The sequence below is a fragment of the Scardinius erythrophthalmus genome (assembly GCF_964197995.2).
Source record: "Scardinius erythrophthalmus genome assembly, chromosome: 11".
In the NCBI taxonomy this organism is placed as follows: Eukaryota; Metazoa; Chordata; class Actinopteri; order Cypriniformes; family Leuciscidae; genus Scardinius; species Scardinius erythrophthalmus.
Genome location: NC_138231.1, coordinates 2,399,296 through 2,416,795, shown reverse-complemented (window position 1 = coordinate 2,416,795; position 17,500 = coordinate 2,399,296). Strand labels below are relative to the sequence as shown.

The 17,500-nt window shown below is 38.0% G+C and overlaps 1 protein-coding gene across 2 annotated transcripts in view; it reads right to left on the bottom strand.

The window, feature by feature from the left end:
- The window catches only part of ncoa7b (nuclear receptor coactivator 7b), a 34,231-nt gene that overhangs the window by 11,201 nt on the left and 5,530 nt on the right, over positions 1 to 17,500 (bottom strand). For both annotated transcript variants that reach the window (XM_081378194.1, XM_081378195.1), the window contains exons 3-10: positions 16,602 to 16,786; positions 9,926 to 9,996; positions 9,732 to 9,839; positions 8,444 to 8,536; positions 7,641 to 7,754; positions 5,274 to 5,458; positions 2,496 to 3,178; positions 379 to 538 (exon numbers count right to left, since the gene is read on the bottom strand). In XM_081378194.1, the coding sequence (XP_081234320.1) occupies positions 379 to 538; positions 2,496 to 3,178; positions 5,274 to 5,458; positions 7,641 to 7,754; positions 8,444 to 8,536; positions 9,732 to 9,839; positions 9,926 to 9,996; positions 16,602 to 16,786 (1,599 nt within the window). The remainder of the gene's footprint in view (positions 1 to 378; positions 539 to 2,495; positions 3,179 to 5,273; positions 5,459 to 7,640; positions 7,755 to 8,443; positions 8,537 to 9,731; positions 9,840 to 9,925; positions 9,997 to 16,601; positions 16,787 to 17,500) is intronic.

The window sequence follows — 17,500 nt, the reverse complement described above, 5'->3', positions numbered from 1 at the left end:
CAAATCTATAAATCACGATTAATCACAGCTAACAATTTTTTTTAAATATATAATATTTGAGTGTGAGTGTATGTATATATACACACAAACATTTTTAAATATATTAATCGATTAAATCGCAATTAAACAATGTTTTGGAGAGAAATCATTACATTTATTCAGAAAGGATGCATTAAATTGTTCAAAAGCGACAGTAAAGACAAATATTGTTTTTAAAAAACAGCACAACCGTTTTCAACATTGATCATAGCAATTATCTAATTATTAAATATAGTTTGAAGCAGATATATTTAAATTCTAGTGTACTTTTTATATTCTAATAGATGATTTAGCTTATAAATGCTGTGTATACCTTTATTATGGAAAAGCTCATCATACCTTTCTTGTGGCACAGCGAACCAGTACTCCGGTTTCCGGCCCCTGTGGGCGGGGCTTGAGGTGCGACCCGTGGCAAACGACTTCCTCATTGGCTTGCCCACCTTAAAGCAGAGGAACATGGGCGGAGCTTTGCTCTTTTCCTCGTTGAACAGCAGCATGTCTGTGAATCAGACCCGATATCAGCAAAACCGGTGTGTACCACTTCCCTCGCACTCTGTAACACATCTTTCCCTCGCGGGTCAAAATGACCTGAAGCCCTAAAATGATATTTTTTTTCTTCAGAAGGCTTATATTATTTAATTTTGGTAATTTTTTTGTTTTATTTTTTAATGCATTTTTTTGGGAGATTTTTCGTTATTTTTTATTTACCTGATTTGATCAATAAATAATAAATAAATGGTAATTTAAGCACATTCTTTTAACTTCAATTCAAATAACTCACGATTTCATGCATAACCCTTTTAATTCAGCTCAAAATATCTTACATTGGGTGTGTTTGTCGACCTCTTGTGGAAAAATAATAATATAAGATGAAATTTCATGACTCTTAGGGTTAGGGTTATACCTCTTATATCTCTATATGGAGCAAATGAGCTGTTTCTGCTGGGTCCTAAAGTCAGTTTCTCTTCAGTATGCATTCAGATACACATTTAGACATTATAAAATAATTCTGTGTAAAAGTTTTTTCATTTTTAGGTTTTTCTATGTGTACTGAAACATTCCTCTCATTCCATTCATTCCTATGGGGGTCAAATTGACCCGTGAGGGAAGGATTTGTTACTTTTTTGAAATTTCAACCACAATTTCTTTGTGTATTCGTGGTTCAAGTGCGATAAAAGTCCTAGGGTCTTGGACCCCTCTGATGAAAAATTTGTAACATAAAAAAAATAACAAAATAGAGTTTTGGGTCAAAATGACCGGGTTAAAGGAACACGCCAACTTTTTGGGACTTTATCTTATTCCCCGTATCCCCCAGAGTTAGATAAGTCCACACACACCCTTCTCATCTCCGTGCATGCCGTAACTCTGTCTGACGCACACACCGCTAGCCTAGCTTAGCACAAACACTGGAGGTAAATGGCTCCAGCTAGCATACTGTGACAATAAGTGACAAAATAACGCCAACATTTTCCTATTTACATGTAGTGATGTGTATAGTCACAGCGTGTACGAATAACAAGGTCACATGAGACACAGCCATCTTCTAACCTTATACACACTGGGAACTATATTCTCAGAAGGCGAAGCACTGCTACTTCTGCGGAGTGATTTACTCCAACTCAGATCGAACTCTCTGCTCCTCTCCACGGGCTTCTCAGGCGCTGCGAGCAAATCACTCCGCCCAAGTAACGCTTCGCCTTCTGAGAATATAGTTCCCAGTGTGTACGGTTAGAAGATGACTGTGTCTCATGTGACCTTGTTATTTGTACACGCTGTGACTATACACATCACTACATGTAAATAGGAAAATGTTGGCGTTATTTTGTCACTTATTGTCACAGTATGCTAGCTGGAGCCATTTACCTCCAGTCTTTGTGCTAAGCTAGGCTAGCGGTGGGTGCGTCAGACAGAGTTACGGCACGCACGCAGATGAGAAGGGTGTGTGTGGACTTATCTAACTCTGGGGGATACGGGGAATAAAATAAAGTCCCAAAAAGTCGGCGTGCTCCTTTAAGAGACATCGGTCATCAAGAGCACAAGAGACTGAGGCATCATGTTGGTTCTGCTCAGGGCCAAACGGGATCTTACGCAAGTGTTCAACCTTTGTTTGTTTTTCCAATGTCACCATCAACCTCTGCTGAGAGACACACTGAAGCAAACACACAAGCTCTGACACGAGTGCACTGCCTACACACACAGCATTTAGACATTTTCAACACAAAAAACAGCAACATTGTGCATTATTCATTCTCTACTCTCTGGGAAAAATGATCAAGCAGAATTGCATATCTTTCATGGAGAAGACAATCCCAGAATGCACTGCAATAAAAGCTGTTTTTACATTTAAATAACTCTAAAATAACACTAAGCAGCGCACTAGTTTTAGAAAGTGCATATCAAAAACACTCCTTGGCTGTGATTGGTTGGTCTGTCCTGTCAATCAAAATAAAACTCACCTTCGATTGGTCTCTGCATTGTGTTCACGAGCCACGACTTCATCTCGGCCTCACTGGCCCGTCTGCGTTTCTCCGCTTCGGAAAGAAGCTCTACGTCCGAGTTCGGTCCCTTATTGTCCTCAACATGTGCTCCAGGCAAACTACATTTCCCAGAATCCTCTGGGGTCACCTTGCTTTTTTGGTCGTTTTCAATTGCAAAGACACCGTTTACTAAAGTTTCACCGCTTGTTTTGGTCACTTCTATGGCAGCCTCCTTCCCATCATGTACCAGAGACCGTAGCAGATCAGCGTTGTCATCCGTGGAACGGTTGTGAAGCCCTTCATCTTCATCTTCCTCTTCCTCAGCAATAAAAACACTCACGGATTTGTCTTTTTGGTCCATTGACATGCGTGTGGGCGTTCTTCTGTGCTCCTGAAGTGACGCCGCCTCCTGGCCGGGGCAAGTAGTGTTTGAGTCACTTTGCAGCAACTCTAGTTCAGTAAAACCTTCATCTGATGGCGATTTGTCAGCGATTTGGCTCTCTGATATCTCAGAGACGGCAGATTCGATATCGTCTAATATGATTGGGCGATTGGGCGCTCCGAGAGCCTCATAACGGCTAAAAGGGTTCAGATCTTGTTCTGAGGGAAGCTCTTCCCACTCGCCAGGCCTGTATAACGGACAGAGATCCCGCGGTTCATCACTATTATCACGGATCATCATCATCATCATCATCATGAGGGGGAAGATGGTGAAATTAAAAGAGAGAAAAACAAACAAAACATCCAAAATGAACAAAAGCAAGACAACTGAACAAAACAAAACATGACAAATAAATGTGACAAAACTTAAGTGATGTTTGGTGTCAAAATAGACTAAAATGGGATGAATGAAAAAGTGGAGTGACGCTTATGAGAAAGAGGACTTTTAAAGAATATTTGAAGATTTGCATAAAATAATTTAGATTTGTCCCTAAAAATAAATTGCACTAAAAATGCATTTAAAGTAATCCTTTGTTGACTTAGTCTATGGGAAGAGTGCTTAAAATATGCAGCAATTACACTGTTTATAAAGTGCAGACTTTACATATTTAAATCGTTCGCTTGACACAGGACTTTTTCTGTAGGTGTGTGAGGCTTTTTGGGAATGAATAAAGGAATGAATGAATGAATAAATAAATAAGCAATTAAATAAAAATAAAAAATGAATGAAAATAAATGTAAAAAAAAATTACATTTAAATTGATCAAAATAACAATGAAAATAAATTAAAATACAAATTAAAATCAATATATCATTAAAAATAAAAGAGAATAAATAAATTCAAATAAGAGCATTTCATAAATCAAATGGTTTTAATCAAAAACCATTAAAATAATAAAATAAACAAAAAAAATTAAGTAAACCATTTAAAACCATTTTTAAATATATCATTAAAAATGAAAGAGAATAAATAAGTTCAAATAAATGCAATTAATAAATCAAATAGTTAATCAAAATAAATTAATAAACAATAAATTAAAATAATATATATTATAATATATTTTTTTTAAATATATATATAAATATAAATAAATAAATAAATAAAAATAAATATCATTAGGAGAATAAATAAGTTCAAATAAAAGCATTTATTAAATCAAATAGTTTTAACCAAAAAAAAAGAAAAGAAAAAAAAAAGAATTAAAATAAAAGAATTAAAATATAAATTAAACAAATTAACCCAAAACTAACTGGACTGTTATTGGTTACTAAAGTGTTAAAATATCAACCTAAATTCATTTAATTTGATCTATGCACCCATAAATATTTCCTGAAACAAAAGCGTGACCTGATACAAACAGAACCAAGAGACATTAGAGACATTAAAACTTAAAACTCCTCAAATTAATAAGACACGGGAAGTGGCTGCTCACAGATTACATAATAAAAGCCTTCCTTTTGTATAATGCTGACACTTCACTTTAAAACAGTGAACACAAGCACACAATAATTTTAAAGGGGACATATCATGAATATCTGCCTTTTCCCGTGTGTAAGTGCTATAATCGGGTCCCGGTGCTTCTACCAACCCGGAAAACGTGAAAAGTGAAACCCAGTAACTTTGTTTTGGTGAGTCTTTCTCTGCAAGCATGTCAGAAAACAAGCCGATCAGATTTCATTCTCCTTCTGACGTATGAAGAGGATCTTCTTATAATATTACCGGCCCTTAATCTGCACGTTTACCCACACCAGCCGACATTTGGTTTCGCAAGCGACGACAGAGACCAGTTCTAACCAGTTCTGTCGTTGCTGAACACTATTCAGAGTCCCAGACTCAGATGAGACGAGAGAGCAGTGGATTCATTTTATTTTCAACGGAAATCCCCCAGAAACAGATGAATCATATCTCCACAACAACTACACAAATGTGTAATCTAACCGTTCAGAAAAGTCTCTCCGTGAGGCTGCACTCGCTACTGGTGATTCTGGGATTCTGGATGAGTGAGATTGGCCTGTTTTGTTATTGCCGGAGTTTCTGAAGCTTGTGTAAAGGCTCCGCCCTCTTCTGAACGGAGGCGGAGCTAAAGCTCATTTGCATTTAAAGGGACACACACAAAAATGGAGCGTTTTTGCTCACACCCTGAAAGGGTCAAATTTGACAAGCTACAATAAATAATTTTGAGCTGAAATTTCACAGACACACTCTGGGGACACCAAAGATTTATATTTCATCTTGTGAAAAGGGGCATAATATGTCACCTTTAAATGAAACGTAAAAGAGTGTAAAGTAGATGAATGGAAAGAGGGTTTTCTCACGATGGCAGCGCGTCCTTGAGATTCATGCGGGACACGTCGTCATACAGCGCGACCGACAGCACCTCCTCCATGGGGCAGATCAGCCCGTACTCCTCACAGCCGTTCTCGATCACCAGCGGGTCCGACTTGTGCGGGTCGAACATGATGTTATTGGGCGTTATGATCATCACTCCTCCGACAACACCCTGGAAGAAACCAGATCTCAGGAGTCTCAGTTAAAGCTTTCCTGCGTCACCAGGAGGGCTGAGTTTGAACAATTCCGATTCTTATCGATTCCTAATTTCGATTTCAATAAGGTAAAAAAAAAATAATAATTAGTTCTTCTTAATCACATTTAGTCTTATTGCAAAACATTTAATTTAAACTGAATATCCTGATCAGAAACCAACAGGCTCAAGAACACTTTAATAAGGAACTTATTTAAAAACATCATAGAAAAACAACTAGCCTAACTAATATACATTTCAAGCATTATTAAAGACAAGTAAACACTCAGTAATTAAAAAAGAGCAACAAATAGAACAAAGATACGATTGATATAAACAGTGTTTTAAGATTGTCAGGTATTCAGGTACAGAAACTGTAATCAAATGTAAAATAACTGCACTTTATAAATAAAATTTACATGACAAATATAGTTACAAAAGTTATTCAGTGAAGAACAAGTTCATTTTCTCAGTCTTTTGTCGTTTGATTGATCAGTGTTATTATAGAGACGGTTATTTTAGTGCATCAAGATAAACTAAATAAAACTGATAAATGTTGGTTTGGCAAATATCTGAAATATAATATGTTTAATATTTTATTTTATTTTATTTCAGTTAATGGTTTTTGTTTTTCCAAGTAACAATTTTTTTTATGATTTTAGTTTTATTTAACTATAATGCTTGGAGAACCAGTAGTGAGCTGGGAAATTTATCATTTTAAAATAAAACACTTACTAAAATAAGAATATTTTATTTGTTTACTTGTAGGCGGGGCTCATTTGCATATTCATAGAACTGCAAATACTAAATGAGGCAAGGGTGTCGAGTTACATTCAAGATATTTTAAGACATGAAGAAATTTGTTTTCAAGAAAAAACGTTTAAATTTGACATTTTGGTGATCAAAGATGAGTTTTAAGGGATACAATTATTGACTACAGGGGGACTTGATATATAAACTAATATAAATAAATGCATTAGAAATATTTTTCATTCCTATTTCATGTTAACTAATAAACAACAAATGTTTCTATATTTTTTGTGGTTTTAGTTAAAGGTGCAGTATGTAACTTTTTCACTCTACTTAAGCATAAAAATACCATAATATGTTTGCATATATTGAGGAAACATATGGCAAGCCGTTTTAACTTTTATTCATTTCCAGGATATGAATTGTTGATATCAAGAATTACATTTTTGATATCAACAATTTAATTGTTGATATCTGTAATTATATTTTCACTAGTGAAATGTCACCATAGGCTGCCATTCAAAATCAATTGTTGATATCAAGAATTGATTTTTTTACTAGTAGAAATATAATTTTTGATATCAATAATTACATTGTTATTAGTTGAAATGTCCATTCTTGATATCAACAATTGAATTGCTACTAGTAAAATTTTCATTTTTGTATTTCTGATATCAATATAATTTCAGATATCTAAAATGGCTTTCTTACTAGTAACAATCACATTCATGATATCAGAAATTAACATTGTCACTAGTGAAAATGGAATTATTGATATCAGAAATGAACATTGTTACTAGTAGCAATTCAATTGTTGATATCAAGAATAGATTTTGAATGGCAGCCTATGGTGACATTTCACTAGTGAAAATACAATTACAGATATCAAGAATTATAGTTTTACTAGTTGAAATTAAATTGTTGATATCAAGAATTAGCATTGTTACTAGTGGAAATGTAATTTCTGATATCAAAAATTGCCATTGTTATAGTAGAAATCTAATTCCTGATATCAATAACTATCATTTTAACTAGTAAAAATTGAATTGTTGATATCAAGAATTAGTATCCTGGAAATTAATAAAAGTTAAAACGGCTTGCCATAGAAACATGCTAAGTTCACACACTCGTTTCTCTGAAAAACACTTCTACAGCCAGTTGTTTTACTTTGAAATGTGTGTTTCCAGGCTGGAATGTGTGTTATTGTTTTGGTCTGTGATACTGCATGTTGCGTGTCTCAATCTGGCGACCCGTGTGAGTGTCGAGTCTGAGGAGGCGGGAGAAACGACGATCTCCGATATTTAGAATTTGGACTGCAGTTCCTATTTCCACCACTAGTTGCCACTCTTGCAGACTGCACCTTTAACTATAATATGAGAATAAGTCATGAACCGCATCATGTGACCCTCACCATGCCATCAGTGAAGTACTTGCAGCTCATCTTGATGAATTTGACGGTGGCCGGACTCTCGTCTTCAGAGAGAGGAGACGCTTCTCTGCGCACGGGCCTGCTCGATACACCGACCTGTCAGACACACACACACACACACACACACACACACACGCGCGCACACACAGACAGACACACACACGCACACACATGTGCACAAACGCACACACACATGCAAACATACACGCACGCACACACATGCAGACAGACAGAACAGAAACAGATTAGTCAGCAGAAACTCATTAATTATTCATGATGGTTATTATCACTGACAGCACAAACTCTGTGCACTGGAGAGTTAAGCACTTCGTCTGAACGTCCTGATACACCAAGCAAACCGAAGAACGAACTGGAGTGAAACACAATCAGGCCAAATCGAAGTTTGTTTGGAGTTTGAAACTTCGCTCTGGATGGTAAACGCCTCTCGAGCTGCCATTGGACTGTGGTGATGATGTAATAAGTAGGTGTGGCCCTGAGGCTCCGCCTCGAAATTTTCTCCGGTTCATTTAGCATGTAAACACTCGGATTCATCAATCGGAATGATTTCATTCACTTACTATAATAATAATAATAATAATAATATTAGTTTCTTTACCTGTATGTCACGTGAACATTTAAAGTGTTACCGTCTGTCTTATGATTTCCCAAATACAGTTTTGCTTCAAATCAAATTCATGTTGTGATTGATGTCGGAGATGTCGGAGCTGTTTTTGTGGTTCATGAATCCTCAAGGAAAAACACTGATAAAAACAGGTCTGTCTAACCTTCTCTGCTGACTCTGAGGCTGCGAGACGCTCAGAGGGACCGTTGACCTGAGAACCGCCCTCTGATTGGTCCACATCAGGAACAAACAATTTCTGTGAGGGATCGAGTAAAATGAGAGGTGAGGTGTATGTGTGTGTGTGTGTGTATGTGTGTGTGAGTGAGTCAGAGAGAGTGAGTGAGTGAGTGAGTGAGTGAGTGAGTGAGTGAGTGAGTGAGTGAGTGAGTGAGTGAGTGAGTGAGTGAGTGAGTGAGTGAGTGAGTGAGAGTCAGAGAGAGTGAGTGAGTGTGTGAGTGAGTGAGTGAGTGAGTGAGTGAGTGAGTGAGTGAGTGAGTGAGTGAGTGAGTGAGTGAGTGAGTGAGTGAGTGAGTGAGTGAGTGAGTGTGTGTGTGTGAGAGTCAGAGAGAGTGAGTGAGTGAGTGAGTGAGTGAGTGTGAGAGTGAGTGAGTGAGTGAGTGAGTGAGTGAGTGAGTGAGTGAGTGAGTGAGTGAGAGTGAGTGTGTGTGAGTGAGAGTCAGAGAGAGTGAGTGAGTGAGTGAGTGAGTGAGTGAGTGAGTGAGTGAGTGAGTGAGTGAGTGAGTGAGTGAGTGAGTGAGTGAGTGAGAGTGAGTGTGTGTGAGTGAGAGTCAGAGAGAGTGAGTGAGTGAGTGAGTGAGTGAGTGTGAGAGTGACAGTGTGTGTGTGAGTGACAGTGTGTGTGTGAGTGACAGTGTGTGAGAGTGACAGTGTGTGTGAGAGTGTCAGTAAGCGAGTGTGTGTGTGTGTGTGAGTGAGTGACAGTATGTGTGTGTGAGAGTCAGTGAGCGAGTGTGTGTGAGAGAGAGTGAGTGTGTGTGTGTGTGGGTGTGTGTGTGAGTGAGTGTGAGCGAGTGTGAGCAAGTGAGAGCGAGTGTGAGAGAGTGTGTGAGAGGGAGTGACTGTGTGTGTGAGTATCAGTGAGCGAGTGTGTGTGAGAGTGAGTATCAGTGAGCGAGTGTGTGTGAGTATCAGTGAGCGAGTGTGTGAGAGTGTGTGTGTGAGTGAGTGAGTGAGTGAGTGAGTGAGTGAGTGAGTGAGTGAGTGAGTGAGTGAGTGAGTGAGTGAGTGAGTGAGTGAGTGAGTGAGTGAGTGAGTGAGTGAGTGAGTGAGTGAGTGAGTGAGTGAGTGAGTGAGTGAGTGAGTGTGTGTGTGTGTGTGTGTGTGTGTGTCTGTGTGTGTGTGTGTGTGTGTGTGTGTGTGTGTGTGTGTGTGTGTGTGTGTGTGGTGTATGTGTGTGTGTGTGTGTGTGTGTGTGTGTGTGTAAGAGTCACCTGTCCAGGTACGAGGCTGTGCGAGAAGAGCCGGTTTAAATGCACCAGTTTGTTTGGAGTGATGTTGAACTTCAGAGCGATGCTGTTCAGAGTGTCCTTCAGGCCCACCTGACGATCATCACAGTTAGATGAGTTTATTGATGAGTGGATGTGCATGAACCGTGTTTAAACAGGAAGTGTGTTCATGAACTCACAGTGTACTCCACGGTTCCTGGAGGTTTACTTTTCTCTTTCTTGGTCTGGCCGCACGGTTTAATGTTGTCATCTGAAATTAAAGTCACATGAAATCAAAACGGACAATTCTTGTTTGGTATATTGCTGCATTTATTCTTGAATCAGAATAACTTTCCCATCTTTTCTCTTCTCTGATGACGAGGGCGGGGCTATAACCTGTCACTCACATGAGATCCACCAATAGCAAACCACAACCATCCAATCAATTCCCTACGTACAAAATCAAGCCCACATTTGTTCATGTTACAGAAGCCGTTTCATGCCGACTTTAAAGTTAAAAACACTTAGTAAGTACACATTTACATTTAGAAGACGCTTTTATCTGAATTAAATTATTAGTTTCGGTCCAGCTGGAATAATTTCAGTTTAAAGTCCCCCTGTAGTCAATAATTTTATCCCTTAAAACTCATCTTTCATCACCAAAATGACATATTTAAAAGTTTTTTTCTTGAAAAAAAAAAAAAATCTTCATGCCTTAAAATACCTTGAATGTAACTCGACACCCTTGTCTCATTTAGTATGCACGGTTCTATGAATATGCAAATGAGCCCCGCCTCCACTCACTCCGTTCAGAGATCCACTGGTTGACGATCACACGTTGATCTGATTGGTTACAAGGTAGTTTGTGACGTCAGAAACACCAGCGATTTCAAAGCGTGTTTTTGAGACTGTCTTTGGTTCACTGCAGTTTTAAGGAGGAAATACTCAGCAATGCTGTCGACTTATGAATTTACACATGCTTTGTCTTAAAGCAGATTAAAAACACCACATAGACACATAAACAACATTAAAAGCTGGATTTACACCACAGCGGGACTTTAAATAAAGTAAGTTTAAACGTGCAATGTGTAATATTTATGAGGATCTATTGACAGAAATGCAATATAAGATCCATAACTATGTTTTCAGCGGTGTATAAAGACTTTACTTAATGAACCGTTATGTTTTTATTACCTTAGAATGAGTCATTTATATCTACATAACCGCGGGCACTTCTATGAAGGTCGACATATTGTGACGTCATGTTTCTACCGTAGCCGACAGCGAACAGACAACTCTACAGAGCGCATTTCGTCACTAACTTGAATGAGAAGCAGCAGAAAAAGACGCAGCAGACTCTGCAAACGTGGAGAAAAACATGCAGTCTGAACGACGCCTCGGACATCGTAACGTTAGCTATTTCCCCTTACCTGCTGCTTTGATGCTTTTATCCATAGCTCTTATCTTATACTAACTAGCATGGAAACAAGCTATGGTAAAGTCAATGAATAAAACGTAAAAATAACAATCGTAATAACATGTGGTTTTACTGAATAATTAAGTAAACATAATTTAATATAAAATATAATATAAAGAAACCTCATTGCTTGACTCGCTACTCTCTGCTGACTCAGACGACGACATCTTCCGATCCTACGTCGGCCACCGTAGCTGCTCCTTCGAGTTTGCAATTTGAGGGATAGGCCGTGAGTGACTGACTGTTTGCAATTCGCAAATCTCACCACTAGATGCCGCTAAAAAATACACACTGCACCTTTAAATACTACAATTACTAAATACAAAACTGAAACAGACATATTACAAAAAAACAATAATGATTTTAAAATGAAAACAGAAAATATAACAATAAAAGCCATCACTCATCCATATCAACACCCAGCTAAAGAATAACACTGTTGACACAAGCTTTAAAGACTCATAAAGCGCTGCTGTTTATGAAATGACGTCAGCCTGTGTAATGACTGAACATGAAGAACAATACGAGCGTCATTCATCACCGCTCTGCTCTGAAGCTAGAGACGTCAACACAACATCTACAGCGGTCACATGACCAACACACACGCCACACCGGCCCGAAAACAGCACTAAACACAACAGTAGCCTACAAGGTCTTTAAAGCGGGTGTGTGTATGGATTTACATGCATTAATCGCTTTTTGTGTTGCCAATGCGTGAACAGCTTCTAACGAGGCCTAAAAACGAGACCTTCCTGGGTTATCTGTTCCACAGGGCCAAACACCGGCCATGACACGCTTCATGCAAAAACAGGCCAACATTTTAGACACCAGTGAAAATTCACAATTCTCTGTTGCAAATTTCGATACCACAGCTAAAACTAATATAAATTTAAAACATTAAAGACAAGTAAACCGTCACTAATAAGATAAGAACGAATGTGACCCTTGACCACAAAACCAGTCTTTTTTTGAAATTGAGATTTATACATAACCCGAAAGCTGAATAAATAAGCTTTCCATTGATGTGTGGTTTAATAGAATAGGACAAGAATTGTAGAAAACAAGAAATTGTTAAAAGAATTGGCCGAGATACAACTATTGAACATCTGGAATCTGAGGATGCAAAAAAAAAAAAAAATCGAAAAATTGAGAAAATCTCCTTTAAAGTTGTTCATTTATGTTGGCGATTGTGCAGCATTCACTCACAGAAATACATGTTTTATATATTTACGGTAGAAAATTTACAAAATATCTTCATGGAACATGATCTTTAATATCCTAATGATTTTTGGAATTAAAGAAAAATCGATAATTTTGACCCGTACAATGTATTGTTGGCAGGCCCGGAGTGGGTAATCGGGAGAATCGGGAGTATTCCCGGTGGGCCGCTTCACTTTTGGGCCGGTCGAGGAATTTTTTTTTTATTATTTTTTTTACATTTCAATGTCACATTAGTTACATTAGGATACGTTCCGCATTCTGCCACCACAGCGCGCAACTCAGCATGGGTTGTACCATGTGAGGAAGTTCTCCCCTCCCCTCCTATAGAAATGGTTGGGTCCATAGCCCGTCTTTTCAAAACGTTTTCTCAGGGAGGCTACCGCGGCTCCGCCGGCGCCTACTGATAGCTGGGCCGGCCGTAACGGTACGCGTCAGGGAGGATGGATGGGAGGAAGAGGCCAGGAGGTAGGCTATGGAAGCTTTGTTTCCGCCACAGAATAAAACATTTTAAAAGATAATTGCGACTTTTTATCTCGAGTTTACATCTCGCAATTCTGACTTTTTTTCTCAGAATTGCGAGATATAAAGTCAGAATTGCCTGAAATAAAGTCGCAATTGCGTGTTAAAAAGTCAGAATTGTGAGATATTAAGTCAGAATTGCCTGAAATAAAGTTGCAATTGCGTGTTATAAAGAATTCTGAGATATAGAGTCAGAATTGCGTGATATAAAGTCGCAATTGCTTCTTATAAAGTCAGAATTGCAAGATATAAAATCAGAACTGCCTGAAATAAAGTCGCAATTGCTTATAAAGTCAGAACTGCAAGATATAGAGTCAGAATTGTGTGATATACAGTCATAAAACGTGTTATAAAGTCACAATTGCGAAATATAAAGTCAGAATTGTGTGATATAAAGTCGCAATTGCTTATAAAGTCAGAACTGCCAGATATAGAGTCAGAATTGTGTGATATAAAATCATAAAACGTGTTATAAAGTCAGAATTGCAAATTATAAAGTCAGAATTGTGTGAAATAAAGTCGCAATTGCTTATAAAGTCAGAACTGCAAGATATAAAGTCAGAATTGTGTGATATAAAGTAGCAATTGCGTGTTATAAAGTCAGAATTGCGAAATATAACGTCAGAATTGCGAAATATAACGTCAGAATTGCGAAATATAACGTCAGAATTGTGTGAAAAAGTTGCAATTGCTTCTTATGCTTCTTATAAAGTCTAAGTGAATTATTATTTAACCTTTACATTATTTGTTAACCCATGGTATTAATACTAACTACACAATAGTACGAGCTGAACTGTTGCTTCATTTATCCAATTTAAAAAAAGTGCTAATTTGGAATTCCACCATGGAAAAAGTGGGCCGGTCTTGGGCCTGAAACTCCCGGGCTGAAAAGTGGCCCCACTCCGGCCCTGATTGTTGGCTATTGCCACAAATATACCTGTGCGACTCGAGACTGGTTTTGGGATCCAGGGTCACAAATAAATCAAATTACAAGCAAAAGCACAAATAAAAACAATATAACAAAGATACTAATGAAATAAACAGAGCTTTTCAGGTTTTTCAGGGATGTCTAACAGTAGTTTTTAGGTACAGACATTTAATAAAGCAAGCAAATATAAAATAAGTCTTCACATTATTAAAGTTACAAAAGTTATTCAGAGAATTGAGCGATTGTTCTTTGTCTTTTGTTGTTTGATTAACATTAAACACAGACAGCTGCAGGAATATTAGGCTACTGTCACTTTAAGAGTGAATGCACAGATCTAATATACTGATACTGTTACACATGCGTTTACTTCCTCCACTGTTTATGTTCACTTAAGACATAACCGACTTTATTTATGAGGAAACGCAATTTTTTTGCATAATTTTGTGTGAAAGTTGGTGGCTGCAGTTCACTTATAGGCCACCGGTGTTGCTATTAAAAAGGTTTCTGAATTCAACCTAATTAGTGACCTGCGTGAAGTTGGCCCCCCACCCAACGCAAAACGTCGTCAAACTATGCTCAATCGTTTGTGCTCCGTTTGTGCTGGTTTGTGCTGTAAAAATTTTCGTTTGTGCTGTTTCGGTTTTTTAGATATTAAAAGAATATTTTTAGGTCATTCTGAGGTCACTTAGCCCCCCCATATGTTCCAAATTCGGCGAAGCAGCACAAACGAAAATTTTACCGGCACAAACCAGCACAAACGAAGCACAAACGAATGAGACTAGTTTGGGTGAATTTGGAGCATGTGGGGGGCTGAGTGACCTCAGAACGACCTAAAAATATCATTTTAATATCTAAAAAACCGAAGCAGCACAAACGAAACTTTTTACAGCACAAACAAAGCACAAACGAACGAGACTATTTTGGGTGAATTTGAAGCATGTGGGGGGGCTGGTGACGTCATCAAAAATAATTGAATGTATAATATTTTAAAAACCGAAGCAGCACAAACGAAAATTTTACCGGCATAAACCAGCACAAACGAAGCACAAACGATTGCGTCTATTTTGGGTGAATTTGGAGCATGTGGGGGGGCTGGTGACGTCATCGTCTATAATTCAATTTCTGATATTTTAAAACCCGAAGCAGCACAAACGAAAATTTTACCGGCACAAACCAGCACAAACGAAGCACAAACGAAGCACAAACGATTGAGCATAGTTTGACGACGTTTTGCGTTGGGTGGGGGGCCAACTTCACGCAGGTTAATTACCGTGGTATTTATTAGCAATTGTGTTCTGATTGGTTTCTTACAGTCTCGTGTGAATGGTCTGACCTTTATATTTTTCATCCCACACTCACAAGTCTGAGGGATTTTATTTTACACCAGGCAAAACATATCTGGTTTAGTTATGTAACATCCTTAAACTAAATGTAACCTTTGACTGGGTGGTTAGAGTTCGTGTGTGTGTGTGTGTGTGTGTGTGTGTGTGTGTGTGTGTGTGTGTGTGCGCGAGCCTCTTCCTGTCTGTTCGACTCTGATAACTAACAGACTCACACTCATCTGGTGGTCACTTCCGTGATCCTCACACACACACACACAAACACACACACACACACACACACACACACACACACACACACACACACACACACACACACACACACACACACACACACACACACACACACACACACACACACACACACACACACACACACACACACACACACACACACACACACACACACACACACACACACACACACACACACACACACACACACACACACACACACACACACACACACACACACACACACACACACCGAAAGGTCACATCAACTTTCTTTAGAAACACTCCTGGTCATATTGTGAACGTTTCAGGAGCCGTATTCATAATCTTGCATCAAAATGCAATAATTTGCTCCACGACTTGCTCCTTTCTGCTGTTGTAATTGTGCGGGGGACAAATAATTAATCAATAAAAATACAAATTAATTCTCACAATTAAATCAATACCTTATCAATAAAATAAAATTCCAAACTACACCAATTCCAACTGAATATTCTGTTTAACTCAGAAATACATAATTTTATTGAGGTTTTGTTTGTTTGCTTGTTTTTCATGACTTTGTTTTGGCTAAATCTGATTTAAAAAAAAGTTATTGCGATTGGAATTTAAAATGCTATTTGACGAAAATATATATATATTTGTAAGGCTGTCCAATTTGGCCAAAATTTTGTGATAATATATCAATGTCTACAGAATAATATAAATAAAATTATAAAAATAATTAAACTAAATAAAAAAATATTACTACTGTAATATTTCACTTTAAAATAAAATAAAAATGAAATATTTAAGAAAAATAATATTATACATTTTTTTATTTTACATTACAATTAAAGACTAAAACTAAATTTTTTTTCAAAAGTTTTTTACTTTTATTTCTCATTACATGTATGTGAAGACGGTTGGTGTGTGTTGTGTTCACAAACGTAATTTAATGAAATCGAAGCCTTTGCAATTTAATAATAAAGCCATTTCGCTATTTCGCTTTTATTTTTGGATAAATCGTGCAGCCCTCGTGAAAACTTTCCTTGAACTATTACAATTTAAAAATGAAACCAAATAAGAACATCAAGACTAATTTTTAAATAACAAAAATTAAAAATTATATTTGGATTGCTCGCATTTAAAGGTGAAGTTCATCATGTCTGAACGTTTACCTGGTCTGTCGTTCTGGCCTCTCCTGGTTTCCTCAGGCTGATCCGTTTCCGCTTTCCTCTCCTGAGATCGTCCAATAGGAGCAGGTTCACTGATGACTAGCGTATTGGATCCCACATCTGATTGGCTCTGCTCAGCATCCGCCTTTTCTGATTGGCTCTGCTTTGGCTGCCGTTTCTTCTTCAGCCTGCAAGACAAAATACAACTTCATCAGCATCAACTCAGTCAAATCAGCAACAAAGAAACAACTGAAGGAGATAAATCCTCCCACAGGCCCGAGACACTTCTCCTGGGTGATGTAACTGTGAATCTGTGGCGAGTCCAGAGAAACTGCAGTGAGCGGAGCCAAGATGGCCGACAGCTCAGCATGGCTTTGTACATTTTTACATTATTTTTCTGACAAACGAACACATCTAATTACAAATTCTAATTTCTGAATTCATTATATTTTGATTTGAAATACAATTTCAGATATACAGATACGTTTGTAATGATTCTGAGGAGAAATAGACGGAGATTCACATGTAAACAGATCGACGGAGAAAGTGTGTGAGGAGAAACTAGAGAGGAGATTCTCTAATGGCGAATGACAGCGGCCGATCGATCAAACTGAGACAGTCAAAGCTGAAAGACTCTGCTGCAACACACACACACACACACACACACACACACACACACACACACACACACACACACACACACACACACACACACACACACACACACCCACCTCATACACACTTACACACACACCTCATACACACTCACACACACACCTCATACACTCACACACCCACCTCCAAACACTCGCTCACACACACACAAACACACACGCACTCATATACTCACAGAAACACACTCTCGCACACACACACACACACGCACACTCGCACACAGTTGC